The sequence below is a fragment of the Pygocentrus nattereri genome, chromosome 12 (assembly GCF_015220715.1).
Source record: "Pygocentrus nattereri isolate fPygNat1 chromosome 12, fPygNat1.pri, whole genome shotgun sequence".
In the NCBI taxonomy this organism is placed as follows: domain Eukaryota; kingdom Metazoa; phylum Chordata; class Actinopteri; order Characiformes; family Serrasalmidae; genus Pygocentrus; species Pygocentrus nattereri.
The window spans coordinates 16920803-16944865 of NC_051222.1; the positions used below are offsets into that span (position 1 = coordinate 16920803).

General features: G+C 38.9%; 1 protein-coding gene across 1 annotated transcript in view; it reads right to left on the bottom strand.

The window, feature by feature from the left end:
- Nucleotides 1-3389: 3389 nt before the first annotated feature.
- The window catches only part of LOC108434728 (interferon-induced GTP-binding protein Mx3-like), a 46409-nt gene continuing 25735 nt past the window's right edge, over nucleotides 3390-24063 (bottom strand). The window contains exons 9-19 of the mRNA XM_017710070.2: nucleotides 21783-21920; nucleotides 21449-21603; nucleotides 21229-21367; nucleotides 20691-20889; nucleotides 20508-20586; nucleotides 15648-15773; nucleotides 15415-15547; nucleotides 14447-14605; nucleotides 7850-7926; nucleotides 7512-7727; nucleotides 3390-4633 (exon numbers count right to left, since the gene is read on the bottom strand). Coding sequence (XP_017565559.2) covers nucleotides 4409-4633; nucleotides 7512-7727; nucleotides 7850-7926; nucleotides 14447-14605; nucleotides 15415-15547; nucleotides 15648-15773; nucleotides 20508-20586; nucleotides 20691-20889; nucleotides 21229-21367; nucleotides 21449-21603; nucleotides 21783-21920 — 1646 coding nt within the window. The 3' untranslated portion in view covers nucleotides 3390-4408. The remainder of the gene's footprint in view (nucleotides 4634-7511; nucleotides 7728-7849; nucleotides 7927-14446; nucleotides 14606-15414; nucleotides 15548-15647; nucleotides 15774-20507; nucleotides 20587-20690; nucleotides 20890-21228; nucleotides 21368-21448; nucleotides 21604-21782; nucleotides 21921-24063) is intronic.

Sequence of the window (24063 nt, forward strand, 5' to 3'; positions counted from 1 at the left end):
TTTTGCCTTTAACTCTATATAATATTAACATCAGAAGCACATAGTGTGTTGTATGACAGAGCTGTGTGGTTTGGTGGATACACTGGAAGCTAATGCAGCTAAATTTACTTTCTTCTCAGGCAAGGCGGCTAACGCTAAACGGCCAACGCTAAACACCCGCTACTCTACAGGCTGTGGCGCTTAGGTGATTAGTGCCTGTCTAGTAAACAGGAGATCCTGGGTTTGAATCCCTGACGTTTATCTGCGATTTTCCTTCGGAATCAATGAACAGTTTTGTTTCCTCTTTGACTCGTCCATGTCGTTTCGGACCTTTACCTCCCAGTTCTTCGTGCTGTGGAGGTTTTGAAAACATTGTTTGATTAGCTTAGCTGCTGTGGCTGAAGTGAAGCCCTCAAGCCTGATGAACACAGAAACTTGTGTGTTGTTTGTATGATTGCTGGGAAACTTACACATTTAGAGTTGCATTAGGTCTCGTCCTGGACTGCATTTCTTTCAATGGAGAATCTTAGAGAAGCTTACTTAGATAAAATTATATCATGTTATATTACTTTTATTTAGGCTTTTTGTGAGGAGCGAAGCTGTTTGTTCGGTCAGTGCACTGATATTGCAGCTGTAACCACAGTGAGTGACCCGCATATCAGAGAGCTTTTATCTACAAAGAGAGGTTTGTTCTTAGAAAAGGATCTCTGATAGCAGTTTTTCCCAAATGGAAGTGGAAAGAGGAAATGAGCTTAAAGAATCATTCACTTCATTAGCTTCTTATTCAGTTAATAATCTTTAAGCTCATCGTTAAGTTATTCTTATGAATTATTCTGTGAGAACAAATAAACTAGTAAGTTATATAGTTATGAGAATGAGGAAATCACAAAAATCTGAGACTCTGAATATAAATTCTTCCCTTACATTACATGTTACTTTTAAATATAAACTAAAACGACTGACAAGCACAGAGTAAATGCAATGCTTCAGAGATCCTCTTCTGTGCTTGCTGTGGTCGTTCCATGCGCCGATATAGCTCTGTGCTCTTTTAAGTCTTTACCTCAGCTCCTTCATGCAGCTTCTTTCAGCATGAACAGCAAAATCAACACAGACACGTAGTCAGCCAGCCGCTGGTAGACGATCTGTTAGAGTAGAGAGGGATTTAGAATGGCATATTATTCAGTTATTAATAAAAAAAATCTTTTATATTTGGAAACTATAATCATAGTAAATTCTGCAAAATATCTAGATATAAAAGTGAGTAATTGATGTGTGGGCTCTCTTTTTGTGAGGGGTTGAACTGAAAGTGAACGTGTAAAGGTGGGCCAAGGGGAGTTTTCAAACAAAATCTTGTGACTATGAGTCACAAACACACACCCAACCATAAACCGGTTCCTCAGCCGTTGTTACGTGCAAAACACCAGAACAAACAACAAAGAACTAAAAGTGATCAGATACAGACAGGGCCCCTGTCTGGGAAACAGACCTATAAAATAGAGTGCTGTGCAAAAGTTGGAGAAAAGTTCATTTATTTAATTTCTAAGTATGAGTTGTTTATTTTTCTGGAGATCTGAGATTAGATATAAGATAATCTTGCCTGTCAAAGTGGAAAGTGTAAGTAAAAGAAAAATAAACGGAAAAAGCATGTTTCCAAGCTGGAATTCAAAAAAGGATTTAAAGATACAGAGAAAATGGGATTTCTAACAAGACCACACAAGACCTGATAGACCATCTCCATCAGATAAACAGGACTTCAAAGTGTTCATCTTTGAAAGAGATCTCGATTCAGATCTGAAAACATCCACAGGTGTTTCTGTCCATCCTTCCACTGTGAAAAGACAGCTCAACGGATGTGTAGCTGTCAAGCCGCTACTGAGAAAATGAAAAACTAACAAAAAAGAAAGCTTGCAAACAAGAAAAGAAGCTGCTGGTTTAGAACAGTGAACCGGTCACCCAGACTTCAACATCATTGCATGGGTTTTAGAGTACTTGGATCATGAGAAGCAGAAACTTCTAAGACTAAAACTAGGAGCTGAGGATTAAAGATTTCTTTGAAAAACTGAAAGCAAAACTACTGAGAAGAATTGAAGCTGCAATAAGGGAAAAGAGTGGACACACTTTTATGGATTGTTCGGAGCTTGAAATCAGTGCATACAATTGTCCCTGTCCCTAATTTTTGCATGAAGAGGACATTCATTTGGCGAATCGAGCTAGTCTTGAGTACTGCGCTTGAAGTTGATGGTGCTGGTAGTGATGGCATAATATTATTAGCATAGTGGCAATAAAATTGATCTGTTCATTCATTTTTCTCCATTCAAACAAAACATGAACTCTGGTTTGGACCTTGGTCTGGACTTTGCCCTAATATATTTCTTACTAGCTTAAAACAATAATTTGGTGTAAAAAATGTACAAAATTCCGCCCTTAAATATACCTGATCATCCCTGACACTTTAGGGTCCGAAGTTTTTCACTGGAACACATAACTAACAAATAACGTAAGCCACCAGCTAAGCAGCATTCATGCCTATCTTAAACCTCTTAAGTAATCTCAAATAGTGATTTCTTTTTTGTCACTGTATTACATACAGTCCCCCATAAGCATGGACTAACAGTGTCCAACAATGTGTCAGTGACAGATACCACCTAACCAAGTCTTATAAATCCAGTCTAACCTGTATTTAAATAAAGACAGTATGAAGACATTTAGTGTTTCCAGTGTTTCCATGGTGATAGGTAACATTTTCCATAGTTTAACATTTCAAAATATCTGTGTATTTCAATGGTTAAGATGTGAATAATGTTCAGAGTGGTTTGTTGTGAAATGCTCCCTTGTAGAGAAACTTAAAGAGTCAGAATTGTTCACAGTGGTGGTGATAGAACATCTGAAGAGTTTGATGCCTTTAAAAGCTGCATCACAGAAAGTTATTAGATAAAGAGGTTATGATCGTGCTGCTTAATGCGACATTGTTTTTATAATAGTTTTACAAGACTTTGGCCTAAAATAAAGATTTTTTAAAAAGCTATTCATGGCAAATGGGATGCTGTCAAGGCTAAATAGTACTTCAATAAAATGTTTTACGATTTAACCGTATTTTAACATCATCAGCATTAGATATAAAAATTCAGAAGACACCTGTTTACTGGTCCTTTTGGATATAGTATAAAATGGCTATTTTTGAGGTGTAGACATTATGAACCCTGGTTCCCATCACCACCACTGTAAAGAAAGAGTAACAGGTGAGTTTCCAAATCAATAATTTTACACAAACCATTCTGAATGACTTTGTTTACATCTCAACAATTGAACTGTCCAACTTTTACTCAATTACTAACTCATTTCAGCTGTAATGTAAAATCCTTAACCAGTAGTAGTCAGATCATCAGAAATGATCATCCACCACAATCATGTAATCATTTCCAGTAATCATTTTTATTTGTTTATAATCATTTCACTGTTTACATGCTTCATTCAGCCTATTCAAACACCTAAGTTAAGTTATACTCTTAGCTAAGCCATGCACCTAATCATCTCTAGCAATAACAGGCTCTAAGTATCTCTGGTGTAGTGAAGAAGAGAGTCAAACCACAAACGAAAAAGGGCAGGAAAAAAAAGCTTTTGTTAAGTGTAATAAAAATAAAGATGACAATTTTCAACAACACAAAAACAGCACAAAAACACAAGGCTGGCGAGCCTCATTTTCAGACTGAGTGTTACTTGATGCAGACTAGCCCACCCTATCCACTAACTGTATCACTACAAAGAAAGGCCAGTCTTAGCTACACACTTTCATTAATACAATACTGTTAGCCCACACAGCTTTGAAGACAATCAGTGTGAGAATAGGGATATCTATACATACACCACAAGGCATATTTGTGTTTATATTCACACAGATGAGGATGTTAACAAGATTTGAGTATGTGCATTCAATACATAAATCTCACAAATAATTAATGAAGGTTATATAGAGATCATGCATTTTAAAGTGTTTATCGCTTATATCCTACAGAACATATCCTATCGAAGCTTTCATCATAATTCTAAAACTAAACACTGCATAAAAATGAATATAAAGCTTTTCAGAAAAACAAAATAAAACTATAATGCACCTCATAATATAAAACTATAATGTTTTCTATACAAAACTATAATGCACCCTTAAGACAAACTAAACTAAAAATGCAAACCAAAAAATGGTACTAATGAAAAATTTTGAAAAATGAAAAATGGAAAATTTATATATGAACAGAAACTTCAGTCTGTCTGTACCTGGCTGAACAAACATCACAATCCAACAGTAAACAGACATAAAATGAACAGTTTATCTTTTTAAAAGCAAAAAGGTCATTGCTATTGTTGCATCTAAATAATTCATAGTGTCTTCCCTCTTTTACTATAGTGTGAGCTGTTGCCAGGGTCGTCTTCCTCAAATGAAGTTTCTTAGCTTCTTTTGAGCAATGGTGAGGCGTTCTATGCGGGCCTGCGTGGTAATGCGGCGTCTGCTGATGTCCGACTCCTCACGAAGGACCTCAGCTATGTTGGCGCAATCTGTTAACCCCAGCATCTCAGTGCAGAGCAGATGAGCAGACTCCTTTAGCATGAAGTATCGGATCAGCATGGGCACCTGGTCAGCCAACCGCTGCACAACAATCTGTCAGGAAATTATGAATGATCAGGGTAGTGATCTCTGTCTTCGCACCACAAAAGATGGTTTCTTGGCAAGTGAAATTTTCTTAAACCTAGTCAATATAGCTAATATTTCTTAAGATTATTTTAAGCTTATTGTAAGATTATTAACTTATTTCTAGACGTTTTTACATGGTTGGGTGATTTTAGTACAGGGGTGCCGAAACCAATCAGTAAAGGGCTGGTGAGGCTGCATGTTTTTGTGGAAAAAACATGTCCAAACCATCTCAATCTGGCCTCTCTGGCTTTATCTCCAAACTGCTCCACCTTCACTGTCCCTCTGATCTGCTCATTTCTAATCTTGTCTTTTAGACAGAGCCACAGTCTCCAAACCATACATCATAGCAGGACGTACTACTGTCTTGTAAACCTTCCCTTTCACTCTTGCTGCTATCCTTCTGTCACACATCAGCCCTGACACCTGTCTCCACCCACTCCATCCTGCCTGCACCCTCTTCTTCACCTCTATTCTACACTGTCCATTGCTCTGGATGGTTGACCCAAGATATTTGAAGTCATCCACCTTTACGACCTCTACTCCTTGCATTTTCACCTTTCCACCTGCCTCCCTCTCATTCACACACATGTATTCCATCTTGTCTCTACTGACCTTCATTCCTCTCCTCTCCAATGCAAACCTCCACCTCTCCAGATTCTCTTCCACCTGCTCTCTACTCTCACCACAAATTACAATGTCATCTGCAAACATCATGGTCCATGGAGCCTCCTGCCTGACCCCATCTGTCAACCTTTCCATCACCATTGCAAACAAGAAGGGGCTTAAAGCTGATCCCTGATGTAACCCTACCTTCACCTTAAACCATTTGTCACTCCAGCTGCACACCTCACCACTGTCTCACTATTCTCATACATGTCCTGCACCACCCTAACATACGTTTCAGCTACACCTGATTTCCTCATACAGTACCACAGTTCTGTAAACATCTCCATATCTCCACAGGTATGTCATCTGGACCAACTGCCTTTCCATTCTTCATCCTTTTTAAAGCTACCCTCACTTCCACCTTACTAATTCTCTGCACTTCCTGATCCACTATCTCTCCCCCCTTTGTCCTCCTCTCTCTCTTGTTTTCCTCATTCATTAGTTCTTCAAAGTACTCCTTCCATCTACTCAACACTCTCTGTTCGCTCACTAGTACATTTCCCTCTCTATCCTTTATCAGCCTAACCTGCTGTACATCCTTTCCAGCTCTATCTCTCTGTTTAGCCAAACGATACAAGTCCTTTACTCCTTCTTTACTGTCCAGCCTCTCATACAGCTCATCATAGGCCTGAGCCTTTGCCACCATTCTTTTTGCTATGCGACTAGCCTCACAGTACTCCTGCCTACTTCCTTCATCTCTCTGGTTATCCCACTTTTTCTTAGCTGCCTTCTTCTGCTGAATACTCTCCTGGACTTCCTCATTCCACCACCAACTTTCCTTGTCTTCTTTCCTCTGACCAGATGAAACACCCAACACATTCTTGCCAGTTTCTCTAACCACCTTAGCTGTAGTTCCCCAGTCCTCAGGTAGCTCCTCACTGCCCCCAAGGGCCTGTTGCAATTTTTCCCTGAACTGCCTGCAACCACTCTCCTCCTTCAGCTTCCACCATCTAATCTTTGGCTCTGTCTTCACTCTCTTCCTCTTCTTTGTTTCTAATCTCATTCTACAGACAACCACCCTATGCTGCCTTGCTACACTTTCCCCTGGTACCACTTTACCCATCTCCAATCTCCTTTAGGTGGCATCTCCTGCTAAGGATATAACCCACCTGTGTGCACCTCCCTCCACTCTTGTATGTCACCCTGTGTTCTTCCCTCTTCTGTAAATACATGTTCACCACAGCCATTTCCATTCTCTTTGCAAAATCTACAACCATCTGACCTTCCGCATTTCTGTCTTTCACACCATACATACCCAGCACCTCTTCTTCCCCTCTGTTCCCTTTACCAACATGTCCATTGAAGTCTGCACCAATCACCAATCTCTCCTCTCTAGGGACACCATCTACCACTTCATCCATCTTACTCCAAAATTCCTCTTTCTCCTCTAACTGACAACCAACCTGTGGTGCATATGAACTGACCACATTCAAAATTACACCATCAACCTCCAACTTCAGGCTCATGATCCTGTCTGACACTCTCTTTTAATTCAGAACACTTTTCACAAGCTGTTCCTTTAGGATTATCCCTACTCAATTTCTCTTCCTCTCTACACCATGATAGAACAGTTTGAATCCACCTCCAATGTTCCTGGCCTTGCTTCCTTTCCATCTGGTCTCCTGGACACACAGAACATCTACCTTCCTTCTCTCCATCATGTCTGCAAGCTCTCTGCCTTTACCAGTCATTGTCCCTATGTTCAGAGTCCCTACTCTAACCTCCACACTCCTGCCTTTCCTTCTCTCTCGCTGCCTCCTAACCCGCCTTCTTCCTCTCCTCTTTGATGATCTTCGACCTACAGTAGTCCAATTTCCACCGGCACCCTGCTGGTCAACAGCACCGGAGGCAGGCGTTGTTAACCTGGGCCTCAACCAATCCGGTATGGCAATCATATTTGTGATCCGCATGATAGTTTTGGCACAAGTTTTACGCCGGATGCCCTTCCTGACGCAACCCTCACCATTTATCTGGGCTTGGGACCGGCACCAGAAGTACACAGTGTACACCCGTAATGGCTGGTTTGTGCATTGTAGAGCAAAAAAATAAATGTTTTTAATAAAAGTAAGAAAAGTAGGCTATTCTATGTTCAATGTGGGCCTTAATATTTTTACTGGTCCTTTAAAAAACGTTTTGGTAGGACTACTTGGTAATTAGTCGCTGAAGTACTAAAACATACCTCATAATAAGCTTTCAGCATTTCAGGATACTTGTTCCTGCTCTCTAGCCCTGGATATCTGTCCTCTGAAGCTAGTTCCCCAGAAGAATGGATCTCGTTCAAGGTTTTAAAGTAGATTTCATCCTGAGTGTAGAGCAGTTTCTCCATCTCAAACTGCTCCATGATCCTCTGCTCCACCTTTTCTTCTTGCTTTAACTGAATGTCTTCTATCTTGTTCTGAAGTAGCAGTTGCAAGTAGTTAAGATACGTTGTTGTAATACAACAGCAAGCAGTGTTTTAAAATTTCAAAATGATTGTACTGGAATAATATTATATATTATAATAATAATAATATTTACCATGGCAACATTTTGGAGATGAGGATAGATGGGGAAACATTTTTCTGACACATCTAAGAACTGTTCCTGGATGATTTCTGAAATGCATGAATCACATTTAATCACTGATCACAATCAGATTGACAGTATTATCTTGAATCACTGATACATGGTCATGAAGTTGGGTAATTTATATCGCAACGATTACAATCGTTTTCTTCTTTAAGGAAAAACACCGTTTTGTATGATACATTCAGGCTGGTTTCTTAGCATCACAGAAACATTAAACAACTGCTGTATAACACAAGAAATTAAAAATAAATCAATCAATCCATCCAGTTTCTTAGCCGCTTCTCCGTCAGGGTCGCGGGGGGGTGCTGGAGCCTATCCCAGCAGTCTTCGGGCGGAAGGCAGGATAGATAGATAGATAGATAGATAGATAGATAGATAGATAGATAGATAGATAGATAGATAGATAGATAGATAGATAGATAGATAGATAGATAGATAGATAGATAGATAGATAGATAGATAGATAAACAAATAAATAAATAAATAAATAGTCATGTTAGTTTCACAAAACTGTTCATCTAGTTCCACTTACCGACCGGCAAGCTAACCATTTTATTAAGAATACCGTGTGACAATGGGGAGTGATGTTGAGGCGGACGTATGTGCGGAGACAAGAGATTTATTATGGGCAAATCCAAAATCAGGGTCAAGATAGTCCAGGTTCAAATGGCCAATAGGGAGAGCAGGAGGGACAGACAGACCAGAAATAAACAAAACTCTTCAAACAATACATACACCTCGAACAGTACCTCCAACAAACTGCACAAACATATCAAACAAAGACCAACACAGACCAGGGCAAACACAGGGCTTATATAACAGAGGCAAGACGAGGGACAGGTGGGAAACAGGTGGTAACAATCGGGTGGAGTCAGACAACAAGGGGGCTGGACTGAACCAAAACAAACACATGGATGAAAAAGTAAACAAAAACCACATGGAGGAATGGGAGGATCCAATCGTGACATACAGGTCTGGATGTATACATAGTGTCTAGTGGAAGTTTAAATACACTGTATGGACAAAAGGTCTTTGAATTTGTGTTTCATTCGGTCCCATTGCCACAGGTGTATAAAATCAAGCATCCAGCCATGCACTCTGCTTTTACAAACATTTGTGAAAGAATGGTTCGTTCTACAAAGCTCACAGAATTTAAGCGTGGTTCTGTAATAAGATGCCACTGTTGCAACAAGTCAGTTCAAAAAATTTCTTCCCTCCTAGATTTTCCATAATCAGCTCTGAGTGTTATTATGGAAAAATGGAAGCATTTAGTAACCCAGAGCAACTCAGCCATGAAGTGTCAGATCATATAAATTTACAGAGCAGGTCGCTGAGTGCTGAGGGGCATAGTGAATAAAAGTTGCCAACATTCTTCTGACTCTGTAACTGTAGACCTGCAAGCCTACTCTGGCATTAACATCAGCACAAAAGTACACAGAGAGCGCACTTTTTGACGAATCGCGCTTCTCTTCTCTGTCTAAAGGATGAGTTTGGGTTTGGTGAATTCCAGGAGAAAGTTCCCTGCCATTGTGCCAGCTGTAAAGTTTGGTGGAGGAGGGATAATGTTATGGGGTTGTTTTTCATGGGTTGGCCTAGGCTCCTTAGTTCCAGTGAAGGGAAATCTAAATGCTTTAGCATATTAAGATATTTTGGACAATAGTACACTTTTAACTTTGTGGGAACAGTGTGGAGAATGCCCTTTTCTGTTCAAGCATGACTGTATCCCTTTGCACAAAGCAAATGCAAAAGGTCAGCAAAAGGTCAGTGCACAAAGCAATGACCTTAACCCCTTCAAACACCTTTGGGTTTGAACTAGAATGGAGACTGTGATCCAGGCCCGCTTGTCTAACATCTGTGTCTGACCTCACAAATGTTGTTGTGGTTGAATGGGCAAAAATCTAAACACAGACACTCTTCAAGATCTCCTAGAAAGCTTCCCAGATGGGTGGAAGCTGTTATAGATGCGGGGAACCAACTCCATAATAATGCTTATGTATTTAGAATGGGACGTCGTAAAAGGCTCATGTAAGTGTAATGTGTGCCCCAAATGTACCAATACTTTTTTCCATATACTGTATGTTGTTTTGGTGTGAATGGAGGCAAATGTGAACGTGACAAAGCCCTTGAATCCTCACCAAATATCTGGCCAGGAAGAACCCAATGTACATAATGTACAAATATTTGAAATACATTCATCCAAAGTTACATTTTGGGTGACACTTTATTTTGAATCGTCGTTTTAAGATAAAAAATCCTCAGTGACATTAATAACATAATTATGTAGCAGCAGTAATGCATCTGAATACATGCAGTAGACTATCAAGAGACTTTTAACTAACTGCATAAATAAAATTTGCTTATAATCTGCTAAATGCAAAAATTGAAAAATAGTATTTGAAGTTACAACTGCTCACAATAAAATCAGTTAAAATATATGTAGAATGCCAACATGTCAAATTACTCTTCACTTACTTGCATTAAGCTAAACCTACAGGGGATTTGCATAACATGGAATCTGATTCAGGAAGCAGAGGCTGTACTAAATACAGTGCCAGTTAAATCTGTCAGTCTGAAAATCTTTTCAAGCTGTTTTTCTCCTCTGTTCTTCTACAGCATCAGTTAGACGGTTTGCTGCTGCTCCATCCAAGCAGATTGAAATGTGTCTTTTAAATATATCAGTTAATCATCTGTGTATGTGTGATTTGTTGCATGTGTGAACAATCATGTTTGAAAACACTTTTGAACAGAATTTAATCCACATTACCTTCTCACTGGGAAAATTACTGTCAGAGAAGGTTCATGTGTTGTTTTTGGCGGGAGGGTGTTGTGTTATGAATCGACACTGCCATATTTATGTATTTATAAGATAATAGTTCAGTCACACCTCATATTGCACAGGAAGTAAAATATAGGCGATCCTCATTTATAAATGAGCAAATGTGCTGCTTACTTACTGCCGTGGTAAATCTGGTGCTGCGTTTTATGAATCTGGCTCCAAATATCATACTTTTGTACTGTTTTCAATTTAATACAGGTCAAACACAGTTTACTCATCACTGATTTTTGTTTTTATTGGCATATCACTTACTGTCTCAACTTTTTTGGAATTGGGTTGTAGTACTATAGTTAATAATTACATTTGTGAGGTTCTCATAGAAGCTTTTTCTTTCAACAATCTGCACAAAGCCTACTTAGCTATTAGCGCCCCTTTGTTGTGAAACATGGCCATTTTGCCACAGAGTTTCTCAACCCTGGAGGCCCACTGCTCTGCATGTTTTAGTGTTTCCCCAGTTTTACCACACCCACTTCAATTCAGTAAGAGGTTGTTAATGAGCTGACTAGTTGGATCACATGTGTTGGAACAGAGCAAACACAAAAAAGTGCAGGGCAATAGTCCTCCAGGACCAGGGCTGAGAAATGCTGTATTAGGTTGTTCTAGCCAGATACTGTACAATATGTAAAAACATCACAAGATGTCATATTGCAGTAACCAAGTAAACAAATAATAAGATGAGTAATATTTGTTTACCATGTTCACCTGGTGGGGCCTGTAAAACAGGCATGTCAAGCTGAAGGCCTTCCAAGACCAAAAAAGGCTGTGGATTTTAGTGTTAACCCTCACCTAGCGCTCTGAATTCAGGTCATGAAGGCCTTGCTTATAAGCTAATAGGCGGAATTAGGTGTGTTTTTTTTTACCTGATTTTCTCCCCAATTTAGTCGTTTTCAATTCCACCTGATACTTAGGACTCCCCCAATCACATGATACTACCAGTGCTAGGGGGGTGAAGGCTAGCACAGGCTTCCTCGGAAACCTGTGAAACCAACCACTGCTTCTCTTCCAACTGCCGCTCACGCAACGCCATGGTACAGCCGAACGCGCTCGGAGGAAAGCGCCAACCGCGTGATCTGTTACATCAGGTATTTAATTTTACTTGGTTAGTTTCATAGATGTTATCTTAGTAAACTACTGTGTGAAGTTCTTTTTTAAGAGTAACTCCACCGTAAAACTTTTTTTTCTTTAACAGCTGAAATGCACTGCTCTGTAATAAAATATAGTTCAGTTCAGAATACTTTATTAGTCCCAAAAAAGGCAATTCATTTGCAGCCTTCTCATCCATACACGCGACCGTACATATATACACACACATACATACTTTAAAAACACACACGCAAAAAAAAAAAAAAAACAACCTTACATATGTCAGATTCCAAATCCACATACATAGGTAAATACATAAATAAATGAATGCACAGAGAAAACGAATATAACAATCATTTAAAAAGACTATTATCCGCATTTAATAGCTTGATAGCAGAAGGAATAAAAGACTTGGAATAGCAATTTGTTCTACTGAAGAGCTTAATATAACGCCAACCTGACAGCACTACAGTAAATTTGCTGGACAAAATATGATCAGATTGAGTGATAATTCCTTTTGCTTTCTGGGCCACTTGTTTCTCCCACAGGCAGCCCAGGTCTCTCTGTTGGATTCCAATTATCTTTGAACAGATTTTTACAAACGCCCTACAGGCTATTCTTGTCCCTCACCGACAGCCCATTGAACCACCAAATAAACGAGAAAGTTAAAACACTTTCAATAAATGACTTGTAGAAACTGCACAACACTGTATGACAAACATGAAAAGAATCCAGCTGACGCAGTAAGTGAGCTCTTTGTTGACCCTTCTTAACAACCAGCTCTGTATTCACATCAAGTTGGGAGTCAAATGCTGTTCTTAAGTTCTTACATGTTTCCACAATTTGTACCTCTTTTCCATGTATGACACTAGCTTTTGGTTACTTTTTATTTTTCCTGAAATCAATGACTAATTCCCTAGTTTTTGACACATTAAGGTCAAGAAAGTTCTCCTCACACCATGTAACAAAAGCAGGAAGAGCACAACCATGATCTGACTCTGAACGGTGAAGAAGAGACAATAATACAGTGTTGTCAGAAAATTTTACAAGACAGCTGCCCTCTCTAGAAGTCCTGCAGCTGTGCGTGTACATAATAAAAGGCAAAGGGCACAGGACACAACACTGAGGTGCACCCTGTATTTGAGACCATTGTGCTGGACATGTTGCTGGCCATTCACCCAGACTTGCTGAATTCTGTCGGTCAAAAAATCTAAAAGCAACACCTGCATCTTATTAAAAGCCGAAGAAAAATCAGCAAATAAGTCTCACATGAGAGTGGGGTCTCTCAAGGTGCTTATACACCCTGTCAAGGATAAAAGTGTTGCATCCTCTACACCCTTACCAGCTTGGTAAGCAAACTGCAAAGGATCTAATTTGCTACCAATAAGAGAGACAATTATATCTTTTAAAATATTTTCTAATTTTTTAATAACAAGGAATGTGTTTGCAACCAGTCTAAACTCACTTAATTCCCTTGCCATTTTTCAGTTTTGGAATAGGTATTATCGTGGATGTTTTCTCGATTGTAGGTATCTGACCACATTTAATACACAGCTAGAAAAGTCTTGTGAAAACCTCACTAAGCTGATCAGCACAATGTGAACCCATTTCCAACCTGTAAAAATATCATTTTTATCGTGGTCAGTTCTGCCTCTGCAGCACCCCTCTGCTCCAAATCTGCTATAGGAGCAGATGAAATGTCTTCATACCAAAGTAGCACGAAACGTCACAATATGCAAATCAGACAACCAGCGTTACGTCCCTCTGACGATGTCCTACTCGCGCTGCAGTCATAAATATGAATGCATAGGAGTCTAGAGCAAGGAGACAACCACACTCGCGCACTGAGCTAAATACCCCCAGCACCACCTCACAAGGCTGACATATGGCAGATGTCTGTACCAGCTGCAAATAGCCCAATTGATCTAAGCTTAGTTTGTAATAAAGATGTTGGAACTTTTAAGTGAGGATTCTTGGAGGGGAATCTGAATTTTGAATGGGAACTGACTTGGATGTAACACCGGTAAGTGCCATAAACAGCTTGCAGAACAAAAGTGTTCTGGAGCAAACCCTGGCTGACTGGTGATGGAACCTTGCTGCAACCTTGATGTCAAACTGAATGGAACTTGGACAGCGTTCGAAGAAATTCACTTTATTCATTCGGAATTCAGTTCATCTAAGAAACCAGGACTCGGGTTATATGGAATATGGACCTGCTCAACACATAATTATAAACTACCTGTCATGGTTTTAGGGAATGTTCTACCATTTGGACGCCTCGGCGGGTTGTCGGTGGCTCAAACTGTTAAAGCTTAAGATGCACTGTCTGATCAGCAACACCTTCCCTCATCGAAGATGGGGATGGTAGTAGAGAAACATCTTCAACCTCATGAAACCTCTCACTTGCAAAAGTGCCGTTTGATTCGGTCACTCTCCATGTTTTCTGGTAGTTAATGTATGCTAGCTTTAAAAGCACAGCAGCTCAGCCCACCTGACCAGAGGTGCAGTTGGCTGACAATAGTGGGTGTAGTGTTCTTTAATGGTTCTTTGTGATTTACACATTAATCAATAGACACCAAGATTGTGAAAGCAGTGAGAGGTGAAAGCTGTAAGTGGTGTGAACGTACCTCTTATTACTCTGAGTCTGTCAATGGCTGGTTCCTTCAATTCGATCACAAGTCTCTGCACCACCATCTCAAACACATTATAATCACTGAAGCCAGGCAGCTCCCTTCCTCTGTACTTCAGGTCGTAATCATCCACCACATCCTGGACCACCTGATGAACTGTGTTGCATTCCGATTTTCAGATAAAATTTTTGCTGAACAAACCCATCATATACATTCATACACATACTTAATCCTGGCTCTGGAGGTTCACTGCTCTGCACATTTTAGTGCTTTTCCAGCTTTAACACTTTAATTTAATAATGGGCTCTTACAGAGCTAATTAGTTGGCCCAGATGTGTTGGGAGCAAGTAAAACACTAAAAAGAGCAGGACAGTTGGCTTCCAGGATCAGGGTTGAGAAAAAGTGACATACATAGTGTTGCTAAAAGTATAATACATTAAGAACAAACATAAAATTAAAAATTTTCTTTTTTTTAATCTTATACCTTTGATAAGATTTGTTATTTAGTGGATTGTGAAATTTCTGACAGAATTCCAAAAATACCAGCAGAAATTCTACCCTTCTAGGTTCCTGTTATTTGCAGTTTCTATCAGCCCATTTTAGATGTAAACTGGATGCAAAGCAATTAGAGGCCTACAAGAAGTTGTTTTGCATTTTACTTAAGAAGCATCTTTTTTTCAATTTTTATTTTGAAACCCATTTGAAACCCATTTGAACCCAGAAGCTGCCTTGTACATTGTGTGGAAATTAATGCCCCAAAAGCTGATGAAATAAAATGTATTTTTAAATACATTTTAATGTACCAACTTACATTTAAAGTAAAGAACGTCTTTGCCTTTTCCTGTAAAGTTGCCATTTTGGAGATCCATGTTGTTTTGGACAGTGATGGTTTTTTTTTATGATTACTGGAATAATATAAGTGCCCTTTTCAGGAAGGTAGATCTGGATATAGACTGTTTACTTACATGATGACTTTGTACAGTCAAGCTGTTCTTTCCACTGTTTGAATTCTGAATTAAGCTGAACAAATAAATTGTCCCTATAACCAGCTGCTCCAGATGCCATGCGGTTGATTTTCTCATTGAACTTGATCATGATCTGTAAGAAAGGACAGCAGGCAGAGGATCTAACCATGCGAGTCAGAACTCAATACAGGTTGCAGATTTTGTGAGTTTGTGAATAGAAAGTGGTCACTCACACCAATGAAGAACTCCTTCAGGTTTTCTGTTTCCAGAGGTGGGCTGACCTTATGGTAGTGATTCAGCTCGGCTCTTGAGTTCCGCAGCTGTTTATTTATCTCGTCTGCGAGCAGAGGCAGTGATTTCTAAAGAAAAATGAAATGACACTTTGAAAGGACACACTTTCATAGGAGGTTGTTTACTTCACTACTTTTATCAACCCTATCCATTCATGCAAAAGGAACACCATAGTCAAAGACATCCTGAAATACTGAATGAAACATCTAAAATACCTCGAGGTGAATAGTTTGTAATTTTTAAATCCACACTGTAAGTGAAGCGAGAGATTTCAGAAGGAATACAACATCCTAGAAAGATCCTGTGAAGCCTCTGAGGTTGCTTGTGTGTGCCACAAGTTGAAAAATTTTGGGAATCTCTGTTCTACATAGTGAAGCTCAACTATAAGCATAGGCTTGTAAGCCCATAAAGCGGAAAGAAAGTAGGTTAGAAATGTATAAATAATTGAATAAGTAAATATATATGAACAAAAACAGTGAAATAAATTAACTACATATATTCGTTTCTGCTTTAATATTTATTTGTTTATATATATATATGTATGCATGTATGTATGTGTTTCTTCCTCGATTTCATTCTAATGAGGTGGGCAACACTAGCGTGATTCTAACAAACTACTGGTTGAGGGCAGCTTGCAAGATGGAGTTAAACCAGATGCTTCTAAACAGAAGGTCAATAGAATGAATGTGAAAGAAAACTGCAATATGGCAAACAGACTTTCTCAGATTGTACAGGATTCATTTCTGTCAAATGACAGATAATGCAGTTACACAGCTTTATTGCATAATTTACATTTAACAAAAAGGATGACCTGCAAGCTGAACTGTTACTATGCCAGGAGCATCATCATCTGCAGCTGTCCGCTATCAAACATAATAGCACAGAAACTAGGCTCAGATCTCCAGCCGTCCCTGAAGTACTAGCAATGTTTATAAAACCAAGGCAAGAGTAATCAAACACACTGCTTTTCCTACAATTAACCTCCCTTAATTAAGTCTTCCTTATTAGAATACTGGAAAAGAATTCTAGAAATAAACAAATATATGAGTAAATCAGTAAATATATTAAAGAAATCAATGTATAATTACATAAATGCATAAATAAATAAAACATTTAAGTATGGAGCTTTAAATGTTAGACACACGCATTCTCGCCATACCTCTGTCTCTTGTTCTCTATTGGCTGATGATTCTGATTTTTGCCAATTTGGAAGGTAAAAGTTCATCTAGTTCAACTCAGAGCCCAGACTTTCAGCTTTCAGCACTGAACTTCTCCTGCGTTACTTTATTAGATGACAGAAACTATTTGTACAGTGGGGAGAACAAGTATTTGATACACTGCTGATTTTTCAGGTTTTCCCACTTGCAAAGCATGTAGAAGACTGTAATTTTTATCATAGGTACTCTTCAACTGTGAGTGATGGAATCTAAAACAAAAATCCAGAAAAATACATTGTATGATTTTTAAATAATTAATTTCCATTTTATTGTGTGAAATAAGTATTTGATACACCAGAAAAAGAAACTTAATATTTGGTACAGAAACCTTTGTTTGCAATTACAGAGATGAGACGTTTCCTGTAGTTCTTGACAAGGTTTGCACACACTGCAGCAGGGATTTTGGCCCACTCCTCCATACAGATCTCCTCCAGAGCCTTCAGGTTTCGTGGCTGTCGCTGGGCCACACGGACTTTAAGCTCCCTCCAAAGATTTTCTATTGGATTCAGGTCTGGAGACTGGCTAGGCCACTCCAGGACCTTAAGATGTTTCCTACGGAGCCACTCTTTAGTTGCCCTGGCTGTGTTTTGGGTCGTTATCATGCTGGAAGACCCAGCCACGACCCATCTTCAGTGCTCTTACTGAGGGAAGGAGGTTGTTGGCCAAAATCTCACGATACATGGCCCCATCCATCCTTCCCACAATACGGTGCAGTCGTCCTGTCCCCTTTGCAGAAAAGCATCCCCAAAGAATGATGTTTCCACCGCCATGCTTCACGGTTGGGATGGTGTTCTTGGGGTTGTACTCATCATTCTTCTTCCTCCAAACATGACGAGTGGAGTTTAAACCAAAAAGTTCTATTTTTGTCTCATCAGACCACATGACCTTCTCCCATTCCTCCTCTGGATCATTCAGATGGTCATTTGCAAACTTCAGACGGGCTTTGACATGCGTTGGCTTGAGGAAGGGCACCTTGCGTGCACTGCAGGATTTTAATCCTTGACGGCATAGTGTGTTACTGATTGTTTTCTTTGAGACTGTGGTCCCAGCTCTATTCAGGTCATTGACCAGGTCCTGCTGTGTAGTTCTGGGCTCATTCCTCACCTTCCTCAAGATCATTGATGCTCCACGAGGTGAGATCTTGCATGGCGCCCCAGACCGAGGGAGATTTTCTGTTATTTTGCATTTCTTCCATTTTCTAATAATTGCACCAACAGTTGTTGCCTTCTCACCAAGCTGCTTGCCTATTGTCCTGTAGCCCATCCCAGCCTTATGCAGGTCTACAATTTTATCCCTGATGTCCTTACACAGCTCTCTGGTCTTGGGCATTGTGGAGATGTTGGAGTCTGACTGATTGAGTGTGTGGACAGGTGTCTTTTATACAGGTAACGAGTTCAAACAGGTGCAGTTAATACAGGTAATGAGTGGAGAACAGGAGGGCTTCTTAAAGAAGAAGTAACATGTCTGTGAGAGCCAAAATTCTTACTGGTTGATAGATGATCAAATACTTATTTCACACAATAAAATGGAAATTAATTATTTAAAAATCATACAATGTATTTTTCTGGATTTTTGTTTTAGATTCCATCACTCACAGTTGAAGAGTACCTATGATAAAAATTACAGTGTTCTACATGCTTTGCAAGTGGGAAAACCTGAAAAATCAGCAGTGTATCAAATACTTGTTCTCCCCACTGTATTTATAGTAGCCTTTTTTGTTTTCTTTCAGTACCAAAGTACAGCGGCCGTGAAGGGTTCTCCCAACAAAGGTTCACAAGGTCCAGGTCCATAACTAGATCTACTTGGCTTGACTCAAAAACAGTGTACAGAAATGGGAAAACACAGTTCTAAGACAAATTCTGTTAGCCCATACTGTTAGCTACCTAGGCCCGCTCTTTGTTTACAAATTAGGCCCCCTGAAGCTCGCTCCATACCACGCATACAGACCCTAGCCCCGGCCTTCAAAATTAGAGTCTGTGAAAAGTATAACATATGCTACCTTCCGTATCAACTAAATAACACAAAATAATCATGAACACCGTTTCTCTTTTAACACCAACAGAACACTGATGCGCACTGACGCCAAAGAATATTTGGTATTTCTGGATGCCGCTGAGTCGGTGTGGTTCTAATCATCACTGATAGGCATTTGTTCACACAGACTGACTCTCCGTTTTCCAGCCAAAACCAGACGCCACAGTGTATCACAATCGCATAGGCTGAATCTCAAATTGTTGCCAACAAACCTGATTAGTGCATGATGTAGGTCACAAAATAATGGATTTTACTCCCAAATAGTGCAATATATATCAAATAGAATGGCATTTATAGTCATCCAGTAGCTGCATGACTCATCTAACATTTAGAGCACTGTGCCCAGAAGCCATAGTTTCCTGACATATGCAATGCACTATTTAGATAGTAGGGAGCCATTTGAGAGTAAGCCAGAACACTTCAGAGGTTCTTAAAATGTTATATCCTCTGTGCTTTCCATGTTATAAAATACAAAGTAGCTTTTTAGCCTCTCAACTACTATGTAACGTTGCATCCGGGGCTGAGAGAATGGGTTTGACAGCCTGGGTTTGAAAGCGTGGTACTTCACTCTTCATGTGGAAGCCAGTTTACAGCCGACTGACTTACCAACATGTTTTTTTTTTTTCCGGCCATGCCAACTCGCGTTAAAAGATGCTTCTTTAATCCTGTTGTCATCACTCATTGACATATCATTGCTGATAGCTTATGTGAAAATATTAGGATCAGCCTACTCAGAGCGGAGCAACCTCCATTACTCAAACTCAAATTTTCTGAAACCAATAACTCCGGATATGCCGTTGTCAGTCATCTCAGAACGAGAGCGACGGCACAGCATGATCTCAGCTACAGACAGTTTTTAACAATGCTACTGCACACAATAGATGACCCAAGATAAATTTAGCAAACAGTAATACAGTACGTGCATGTTCTTATCAATACAAACAGAACTGCCTTTCAAAACCTACTAATGGATTAAATTAGGCTTGTTTACAGCCAATGTAATTTTAATTTGATTAACCATTTTTAATTATGTTCTTACCAGTTTAAAAATGCTAAGAATGTTAATAGTACACATATCACAATCATTGCTTATTTGCTAAATGTGTCATAAAGGGGAAAATTAAAACATAAAATGTGGTCTGTCCAAATGTTCTTGCACATTTTATATTTTTATTAAAATAAATAGAATGTGTGCACTAAAATGTGCCTAAAATGCAAGATTTAAAGTTTGATCCCTGAATAGGGCGTTCAAGCTTCACCACGGTGTTCACACTTTTGCAGACGACTATATGTTAAGGTTTATAAGAAAAGAACAGAAACATTCAAATAATACTTCTCTACTGAGTGAAACTGTTTGTTTTGTAAATTCATTTCCTGTGCCCTGCCCAACTTAGCTCATAAAAATGCTGATCTAGGACAATGAGTTGAATCCGATGTGCAAGAAAGTTAGACCACGGCTGTACTTAGTTCACACGGCCTTATAATGGCCCTTTAAAAGCAGTATTTTAAAAAGTGAGGGTTTAGTGAATGGTTTAGGGAACATATACATACTTTAATGTGATCAACCAGGTCTTGAGTCAGTTTTGTAGCAAGGCAGTTAACACTTGCTTTCTCCTCTTGAAGCAGACACCTGTTAATTAAAGAAAAATAAAGAAAATTGATACTTAAGTGTCCAGTTACCTATGAACAGGTTTAAAGTCACAAAAGAAAACACTTTTCTTGTATGAAGCTTACCTGAAGAATTCATGGTTTTTGAAGAAGCCTATTTCCTCTTGAATAGCCTGCTCCAGAGACGTTCCATCCTCAATCTGCCTTTGGCCACGGCACTTAACAACGATGTATCCTTTGCTTAAAGGGATAACCTGATTTCTGACTATTTTCAATATTATTTTTTCTGTGCCTTTGTCAATAAGGTCTGGCTTAGTAAGAATAGCTGATTAAAAAAAACAAAAAAAAATGTTTTTATTACATATACTTGATTACTACTTATCATTATTATTGCCATTATTATTATTACTGGGAAGAATTAAGTTGTATATGCTACTAATAAATTAAGTTGTATATGCTTCTAATAATGTGTTTACATATACATTATATGAATAAAGTATTTAATTCAAAATGTAAAAATTGTCACATCACCAAATTGTAACTACGGTTTCTGGTCTTTGGGTGGTAAATTTCTCATGGGAAGTGTTACTAGGCCTATATATGCTAAGATGGACAAAAGACTGCAAACAACACAAATGAACGATCAGTTGTATTTATACTTCACCCAGAGTTCTCCTCCCTTCAGGGTCCGCCTCCTGTGCCATCTTCAGTGCCTCAGTTGTTGCAATGTCAACATTGCAAGGGACCACAACCAAATTGATGGTTTCATTTTTTTCTATGAATCTTCGTATGAGGTTTTTGATCTATGTGACGAGAATAAAGGGAAATTCATAAATGATCTTAATTTACTGAATAAAAACGTTAAGTCATAGTTTTGTACTGACTTTATCTCCGATATCCTCAGGTTGACCCTGTACAGGAACTCGTGCAATGCCAGGCAGATCGATCAGTGTGAGGTCACAAACATTAGCAGACATGATCTCCAGAGTGATGAGGTCATCACATATTCCAACTCCATCACCAGCCAACATATTCTGGGCTGTTAGACAGACGTAACACTTCAGTCTTGCAACAATACATAAAATACAAATACAAAAAAAAACTTAAATCTAAAACTTAAACCTAAATGTAGGTTTTTTGGAGACAGAAATTTAGAACAGCAGATCAACAGCATAAGGAAACAAATGTTTTTTCATTATTGTCAGCAACTGTACAAACCTTTCGACACACAACCCTCAACCTGTGATGGGTCTTCAAGCTTAATGCTCGTGTCTTTGTAAGACAGGACTGCTTGCCATTTGACTTCATTCTTGATTTTCCTCAGCTTAAGCTGCAGAGGACATCTGGTAATGATACCTACAATGGACATTAAGTGTTAGCAGGCCCCCTTCATGTCTGAAGGGGGATAGTTTGTTCTTTGAGAAACAAACAAACATACATAAATACATAAAATCATAATGAACGCTTTGTGATGACATATTATAAATTAAGCCCAACTTGATTATATAAATATTTTTCATTCTTTTAAAGTTTTGCATGCCCTGAGAAGAAGATGCCACCCACACCTATCATTAATTACCAATGTGTATGCTTATATTTGCTAGCATGATGCCAATTTCCACAAGCACCCTCACAGGATTACATTGTGTATGATGCCACTTTACAATGTTATGTAACTATGTTACATTACGATGTCTGTCTCTTGATTCCTGTCTCCTATGTTGTTCAGTTCCAGTTCTTTAAATGTGCCTAGAGGAATCAAGACTTGAGGAGAGTGGAAGCTAAAGAGGATGAGGATGCACAGTTACATCCTAGGCAGTCTTGTTTGTTGTAATGTATAGGAAGCAAAAAAGAGGCTGTTTGTCTAAAACGAAACAGGGTGGATGATGTTTGCCTTGTAAAGTAAAACCTCTATTTTGAACCAGTGCTACTTTTTGTATGGATGTTCTAAGGGTTTTTGTTCCTAAATTCACAAAATGAACCAGCAGCTGGAGTGCTGAGCTATAATTGCCTTCCTTTGACTAGGTTTACTAGATCAGCGGAGAAGTAACAAGCTACTAAACTCCCCAAACATCCAGACAGTTTCAAATCTTATTTGAAGACCTCACTGTACAAGTACAAAAATATGCTACTTTTTCTGTCCTCTCTGTAAGTGGACTGTACTCGACCTCACCTAGCTCAGGAGATAGCTCATGGGCTTTCTAACATGCTTCCGAAATAATATTCAGAGACAAGGTGTTCTGGAACTCTTAAGATACTACAGGTCTATCCATTGGATTCTAAGTTCCAAGCATTCTTTCATTATTTAGATTTAATCACACAGTTGTTTATTTTGACGTCAGTGGCAGTTACTGATACTCTTGTCTGTCACATCTGCTGTCCTGTTTTTGCTCCTTAAACGTGGCATTATCAGTACGTTTTATATATGAATGTTGCCTATTATTTGATCTCATTATTCAAGCAAATGTTTTAAAGAAGCTTTTTAAATGACCACTCTGTAACTTCTTCTAGACCTGTCAGCAAAACATGTCTTTTCAGTGCTGATCTCTGTATTCCGTTCTAGTTTAGTCCTTTGTTTGTTAGTTTAGACTCATTTTGTGGGAATGTAAACACTATATTGCAGTGTCATTGTTTATTCAAATTTGTTTAGTAAATTCATCAATTTAGCTGACTGTTAAAATCAATAACATTCTTCGGGTATATTGACGGAGAACAGTACACAAGGTGTACACAAAAGTACGGCTAGCTGAACTGCATTAATATCTGTGAACCAGGTTAAATGCAACAAATCTAATAAATAAAACTTTCATAACTAACATGAAATGAATGAAAGTTGAGTTCCTGAAATTGTCTTTTTTTCACACACTTTATGCTGGAGAGGGTAACAGAGATTTCCTAATGGACTGGGCCTCATATAGATGCCGACTCAACATACCTCAGTTAGCCTCCATCAACACTACACATCCGTGATGTGTACTTATCTCCTTCTCATTCATAATAAATTATCGTCCATGGCAACAATTTTCAAATGAATCATTCAAAACCTGCAATACAGTATATCAGCTGAAACCTTAAACAGGTTGTCAAATGTAAGCATTTCAGTTAGCGTAAGATACTAGTGGGTGGAGTAGCATGCCTTCAGATCAGGTCAGAGCAGGTCGGCAACATGAAATGCTTCAGGAAAAGGAACATAGCAAGCTAGAAATTGTTTATAGAATATGATACAAGTTATTTCCAGCCATGCAAGCTCATTGGTTGAGAGGCGTTCTAACTGTGCTCATATTTCACCATAACATCAGGGGTTTTTCACAAACACTGTATCACTCTGCTGAGATGTTGTTGCTAAGCAACGACTTTGACAGCTGTAGGAGTTTAAGCCATTTGAGCGTTTTTACCTCTTACTTTGCCACAAACAGAAAATGGATACTTTTAAGATCACATTTTACATTTATTATTTTGCAATAGGACATGGTAAACTGCCCCTAGGTGTGAGTGTGTG